At 37.1% G+C, this 7,031-nt stretch overlaps 1 protein-coding gene across 1 annotated transcript in view; it reads right to left on the bottom strand.

Annotated features, from left to right (window-relative positions):
• MIB1 (mindbomb E3 ubiquitin protein ligase 1) overlaps positions 1-7,019 on the bottom strand; it is a 102,932-nt gene extending 95,913 nt beyond the window's left edge. The window contains exon 1 of the mRNA XM_004683780.2: positions 6,707-7,019. Within this exon, the coding sequence (XP_004683837.1) occupies positions 6,707-6,935 (229 nt within the window). The 5' untranslated portion in view covers positions 6,936-7,019. The remainder of the gene's footprint in view (positions 1-6,706) is intronic.
• Between the last annotated feature and the right edge of the window lie 12 nt (positions 7,020-7,031).

Raw genomic sequence — 7,031 nt, 5'->3', positions numbered from 1 at the left:
TTGGGCATTTGGGCTGCTTCCATGTTTTTCCAATTGTGAATAAAGCAGCAATAAACATGAGGGTGCAGGTATCTTTTTCAATCAGTGTCTTTATGCCTTTTGGGTGGATACCTAGGAGTGGGATTGCTGGGTCATAGGGAAGCTCCATGTTTAGCAGTTTGAGGAACCTCCAAACAGTGTTCCATAGTGGTTGTACTAGTTTGCATTCCCACCAGCAGTGCATTTAAGAAAAATCCTTTATCAATTTACAATAGGTAGCATCACAAATTTCACTTCTCAATTCACAAATTTCATTCTCAGTTGTTTACTTAAATTTCCCAATCCATTTCCCCACTGGAAAAGTAGCACAAATGGTGATCTTCTAAGCTACTATACTATAAATGAAAGAAGAGAATGATGGAGGAGAGGAGGGGAAGCAACAATCTAACCGACTGTTCATTCCTACATCTGCCAATCACCGTTTTCATGAATCGAGAAATATAATCTCCCTGAACCTGTTTGCTTTTCTCTATTTCAATATATTTCCTAACCTCCGATTAAGTGAGTCAAAAGTTCTTTGAAAAGAGTATTTCATTCAGAAAATGTTCATTCAGAGTCAGCTCTCCTTGAAAATAGGAAATACATGAATATCACACTCACACACACTTACACTGCTGCTCAAGTAATCTAGTGCAAAAGACTATTACAACACAGCTTATCTGTGACAATACCCAGAAGCACAGAGTGCAATGGATCACACTATATAAAAATTCAAGATGGTAGAAAAGAGGCCCTGGTAGCCAACTACCTGGAAAACATCCTAAAAGATCTAATCCAACCAGAGGAATAGGCAATAAAGACAGAATCAGAAATCTATATTGATACCATACTTGGAAAAAAATACATATATTAGAAAGTTGTTTCATGTTTCCTTATTTCCATTTTTCACAGACATCTCCCCACCAAATAAAGTCAATCTCTAAAACTGAAAACATACATTACTGACAATTGAGATGTAGCACCTGCTGAGGACAACAGAAGAAAACAGTATGTGGACATATCAAGAAACATTCATTAGTATACTGCTGTTCAAAGTGTGTCCATGAACCAGTTACATCAATATCACCTGGGAGCTTTATTAGAACTACTCTAATTGACTTTAACAATCATAATCTACATTTTTTAAAGATTTACTTACTTATACATACAGAACTGGGGTACAGGCCAGAAACCAAGTAGGGAGCAGAACAGGTGACTGACGAAGTCACTGCTGAGGGGAGCAGCTGTCAGGTCAGCAGTTCTGCCGTGCCATGTGGGTCACCTCCAGGGCAGGGATCGAACTCATGCTGAAGTGGCATTAGCTTCTTAGTGCTGTGCTTTAACCCACTGCATCACCAGGGAGGGCCCATAGTCTACATTTTTTAAGGAGCCCATGTAATCTGTATGCTTACTAAAATCTGAGAAGTACTGGTAGATGGGTTACGACTGTTAACAGTCCTTAGTTCAACCAAGCTGCAAACTACAAGGAGTATTAAAATGAAATGAACTTTCATCATTTAGACTATTGTTTTAAGAAGGGAATAGAATGAGAAAATATTTTACAAAAATTTAAAATAGTTGGAATCTCTAGATAAATCAAGTTTTCTTACAGATACCATTAGCAGGAAATTCTCTAATACTTCATCCTTTCTATGTCTGACATCCTATCCCCTAAATAATGTTCCCAAAGTCCTTTTTTCTAAGGCTCTGCCCCTTACATAACTCTTTTCTCCTGTAGTTCTAGAAACAGATCAGAAGGAAAAGAGAAAGTCTCATAAATGAAAAACTAAGGGCTTCAATACATTTCATTCTTTATCCAGGGTAAGCACTTTTAAATATTCAACTAAATACTGATACCTAAAGAGTTTTTCCACATGTAACCTAAGAAGCACTCTTTGGGAGTAAATGAAGGACAAAGAACTGCCTCTAGAACAGCTTGGATCAACTACTATAAGCTAGTTTTGAATAAACCAGCTAACATTTTATTATTCATATCTAGGAGGGAAGAAGAACATAGAAAATTCAAATCGTTTTCTCCACTCTTTTGTAACGACAACATTGTAATCAACTACTCACAAGTAAAAATATATTCTTTGCCTCCAAATCCTATAAAATCAATACGTGAATGTTAACAGGTAGACCTGTTAACTATACCTACTTGATTACAGACTTCATAAATTCCAAACTAATTCAACAATCACATATATTTACACATATTTAAAAACATATCTGAATATAAGATAGAAATTATATCATTCCAATATATTCTAAATGCTTCTCAAGTTTTGACTAACCTACATACATTACAAAGTCAAAATTACCATGGCTGTCACATGAAAGAAAAAAGTTTAAATGTCAAAATATTGCAGACCACACATTAAACTGCCAGACAAATATCTTTAACACAGGATGAGGGATTATCTCAAAGATTCACAAAGACCAAATTATTCAAGGATCCTTAGCTCTCAGAAAAGTTTCACAAAGCTTTATTTTAAAGGTTACCCATTTAATTCCCATACATACTAAATAAACTTTCTAGTATTATAATGTGACTATAAGAAACAAAGAATAATCAAAGACAAGCTTAGTTATCTTGGCAAATAGAAGACCAAAAAAAAGGTCAACTTTGAAACATGTTAAACACACACAAAAAAAGAATTAAAATGTAACACTCAGTTTAAGATATAAATCAGAATGTCTGTTAAAGCCTTTAGAATACTTCCATCAAGACACTACACTTGCTTCAGCTGAAAGATATCTATCTACTCCCTTGACCTTGGTAGTTACTATTACTTTTTTGTTACACTTTTACCACACATACACCTATCCTTAAACCATAGCTATCAAATGGGGGTAATTCTGCCCCCAAAGAATATATGGCAAAGTCTGAAAAGATTTTGGATTATCACAACTATAACTAGTGGCTAGAGACAGGCTACAAAGCACAGGACAGCTCCCTGCAACAAAGAATTATCTAACCAGTCCAAAGCAGCCATTATGCCAAAGTGGGGAGCCCTAGTCTAAACAATAAATAGTAATTCTGTACTCTTTTAGGAAAAACTTTATTTTTTGGCTTTATTTGCTTAACGTAAATTTTCTTACCTATACAGACATCTACTGAAAAAATTCACCCAGTTCATTTACCTATTCCTTAGTGATGCATACAAATTTTTTCCCCAATTTTTTGCTTTACATACAATATGCTGTGAACATTCTTATAAAAGCCCCTTGATGGTCAATGATTCTCTCCAAGTCAATGATTTTCAAAGTATGGTTTTTAAATCTAGGGTGATGCCTAAAATCCTTTGAGGGGTTTCATGATGTTAACAGTATTTTCATAACAAGACATTACATGCCTTTTTCATGTTGACATTATACTACATTATATTATATTGCTGGATAATATAAAGCAAAGATGAATAAAACTGCTGGTTTCTAAGTTAAGTTACCACTCTCTTTAATGAGACCTAGGTAGTATGTACTTCCTGATAGGAGCAAAATGTCACTTCTATGGTATTCTTGTCAAAGAACATCATCTGAATTTAATCATGAGGAAACAGCTGACAAACCCAAAGTGAGGGATATCCTATAAAATTATTGGTCAGTGTCAAGGTCATGAAAGACAAAGAATAAGTGAGGAACTGGTCCAGATGGGAGAAAACTAGAAGACAAGTAAATACAAAGTGTAATCTTGGATTGGATCCTGAATCAGAAAAAAGACATGAGTTGGACTACTACTGAAATACCAGTAAGGTAAATGGACTATTTAATAATATCTAATGCTATTTTCCTAATATCAACTACACTTTGTAAAGATGTTAACAACTGAAGAAAATAGGGTAAAAGGAAACTCTTTTAATATTCTAGTTTTTTACAACCCTAAAACTATATCAGAATGAAAGGTTAATTTTTTTAATTTTATTATTATGTAAACAGATATCAAGCACTGAATTTAATAAATATACTAGTTAACCTAATAGTGGACACCTATTAGTAAATATTTTGAAGAAAAAAAACTTAGAAAAGAAAAACATTTAAAGTTGCATTACAGTCCTGGGGCAAAAACAGAGCCAATAGTTTGTTATTCATTTAGTCCTTTAAAAGACAATGTAGAAATTAGACTACAGAAATTAAAATAAATTTCAACAAGCATTTCATATGAAAGTTATTCATATCTAGAAGAGCTTTTTAATGTTTGCTAAATGAATCAAATTAACACGATAAATTGCTACACACAACAAATTAATGTACAAAATTATCCTATAAATTAAACTAAGATCCTAAGCATTACTTCTAAAAAATACATTTACATAAGAAAATGAGGTTACTTATATGACAGATATACTCCACACTATAGTGATATAGACATCATTATCATCAATCCCTTCAAAATTCACTGTAGTACAGGTTTGGTACTCTTTATCTTTATGCTGGAAAGATATTTTCTTTTCCCCATACTGACAATTACTGATCCAAGATGCCTCCAAATTATTCAACCATAGTCAAACTTTAGCTGGAAGTAGTATGATAAAGTTTTAAGAGTGTGCAGGAAGGACTGTGCCTCATACAGTATGGCTGAAATTGCAAAAATGGTAAAATGCCTTGGGAAGACAACTAGTCAGTCTCTATCAATGTTAAATATGTGACCCTACATGCAGCCATTCCACTTCAGTAATACCAAGTACATATACATAAGGATATACGTAGAAAGATTTATTAACTGTGTCACTGTAAATAAGAAGACATGAAACCATATAAATACCCATCAATAAAGCACTGGTTAAATAAATTACTACACATAGTCACCAGAAAACCATGCAGCTATGAAAGAATAAGGTAGAAGACATGTGCTACCACTATATGTTAGTAAACAAAGCAATAGTGCAGAAGAGGGGCCTCCTGGGGGCACAAGGGGTTAAGACACAGCTTTATGGAGCAATCTGCGGCCACTGCAGCAAGAGTTCAACCCCAGCCAGGAAGGTGGCCCACCTGGCAGAGCAGACCTCTCCTGACCCACCCAGTGCTCCCCTCAGTAGTGTATTTCAGTTAATCCCAGTTCTGCTCCCCATTCTGACTCAGGTGAATCCTCTCACCCCTCTCATCTCTGGCTTACACCCCAGCTCTAGTATGCATAAATAAATAAATCTTTTAAAAAAAGAAAAAGTGTAGAAGAGATTACAATTTACCATCTGTGCTTAAAAGGAAGTGTGTATTTACAGTATATTAATATATATGCTTATAATGAATATTCTGTAAGGAAACAAAAGAAATTTATAACTGCCCTCCCCCGACTTTTTTGGTATATACATGCTTTCCATATTTAAAAGGCTAGCTAACAAACATAACTTTATGAAATATCTGTTCAAAATCTAAGTTGGAAAGGAAAAGGAAAAATATCAAATGGTTTCACTTTTAGGAGGAATCTAGGGGAAACCAGATGGGGGGGGAATAGCAATAATAATAATAATAAAACAAAACTATCTGGCAACCATGGGTAAGAGACATTATGAGATGGAAGGAGAGGGATCAGGGCAGGAAGAGAAGAGCACAAGGGACTACTATGATGACGATTCACGAGTGAACTGGTGGTGAGAATTTTATGGAGAATACACAATGCAGAAGATGTCAATGAAAATAAATATTAAAAAATATAAATAATCTATCTTTTAAAAAAATCTGAGTTGGGCTGTATTAACTTCCATTTTATTGCTGCTAACAATAACCAAGAATCCACTTCAGATTTAAGCTTTGCCCAGCTCTTTCATAGTTTTAGAAGAAGCTTACTTATACACTCTGAATAGTATCAAATTTTTAATCTGAACTATTGAATAGAGTGGTAAACATAATCTATTGAATAGAGTGGTAAACATAATCTATTGAATAGTGGTAAACATAAAACTATAAAAATGAATTAGACTAAAATAAACTAGATCCTTACTTTGTGAAAGGACCCCTTCAGTTTATATATTAGAATTCTAGTGTCACTAACAAACATCTTTGAAAAATTTGTGAATCGAGGCTGACTCACTGCTGTTTAATAGATAAGTCTGTGACATAACCTTACATGTGAGATGAATGTTAACAATAACAACAACAAAAAATCAGATGTTCCCTAACTTCCATTTGGAAAAAGTATTTAACATAAAGAAATGGTTCGATAACTTAGACTTTTTTCCATATTGTTAAAAACAATAAAAATTAAGCAATCCATATGAAAAGTTGATTTACAGGGTCCCACGGAGCACTTTACTCCAAGTCTGTGTGTTAGAAGGGGCCAAACAAGAAGAAAAAAAATCTCAACAAATCTGAGAAACCAACAGCCCCTCGGCAATTGTAACCGATCAACTAAACACCATATGGCCAGGCAGTTATCACTTAGTGGCTGATGAATTTCAATGGCTTATTAGACAGGCTTCTCCAGCCACCTTCACTAGAGAACTGTCTGTTGTCTTCCCGGCGCTTTGTGCCTCGCAGGCTTGAAAGCATCCCGGTGATTGTACGTCTGGCCATCAAGTCCCTCGGGGGTACCGGGGTCTTTAAAGCCAGTTTTTGTTTACAGAGCAGTGAACCTAAAATTCGTGGCGGCTCTTTCCCTTTCCACCGCCGGCTTCTCGGCGCCCCGACGCCCACCCAGCCTCGCCGCTGCCCCCCTCGCGCGCAGGCCCCGGGCCAGGTGGCCATGACTTACCAGTGGGCGCGCTGTCCAGGATGCGCAGGTCGTAGGCCCCGGAGCAGCGGTAGTTGGCGGCCGTGCCGTTGTCCCACACCACCACCACCTCCTCGGGACTTTCGAAGCTCCGGACCGTGCCCACATGGCCTTCCCCGCCATCCTGCTTCCCCCACTTCCAGTCCGGGCCGCGCACTACCCGGGCCCCGACCCCTTCCACCATCACCCGGTTATTCCGGGAGTTACTCATCGGGGCCCGGGCGGTGGGCTCCTCCGCCGCCGCCGCCGCTGCCGCCGCCGCTGCCGGAGGACCCGTGAGGGAGCTGTGCCCGGGTCGGACTCTCGG

This window comes from Condylura cristata, unplaced genomic scaffold (genome assembly GCF_000260355.1).
Source record: "Condylura cristata isolate star-nosed mole 26May11 unplaced genomic scaffold, ConCri1.0 scaffold00016, whole genome shotgun sequence".
Taxonomy (NCBI): Eukaryota; Metazoa; Chordata; class Mammalia; order Eulipotyphla; family Talpidae; genus Condylura; species Condylura cristata.
The sequence above is the reverse complement of the archived record's forward strand: the minus strand, read 5'-3'. Positions and strand labels throughout refer to the sequence as shown.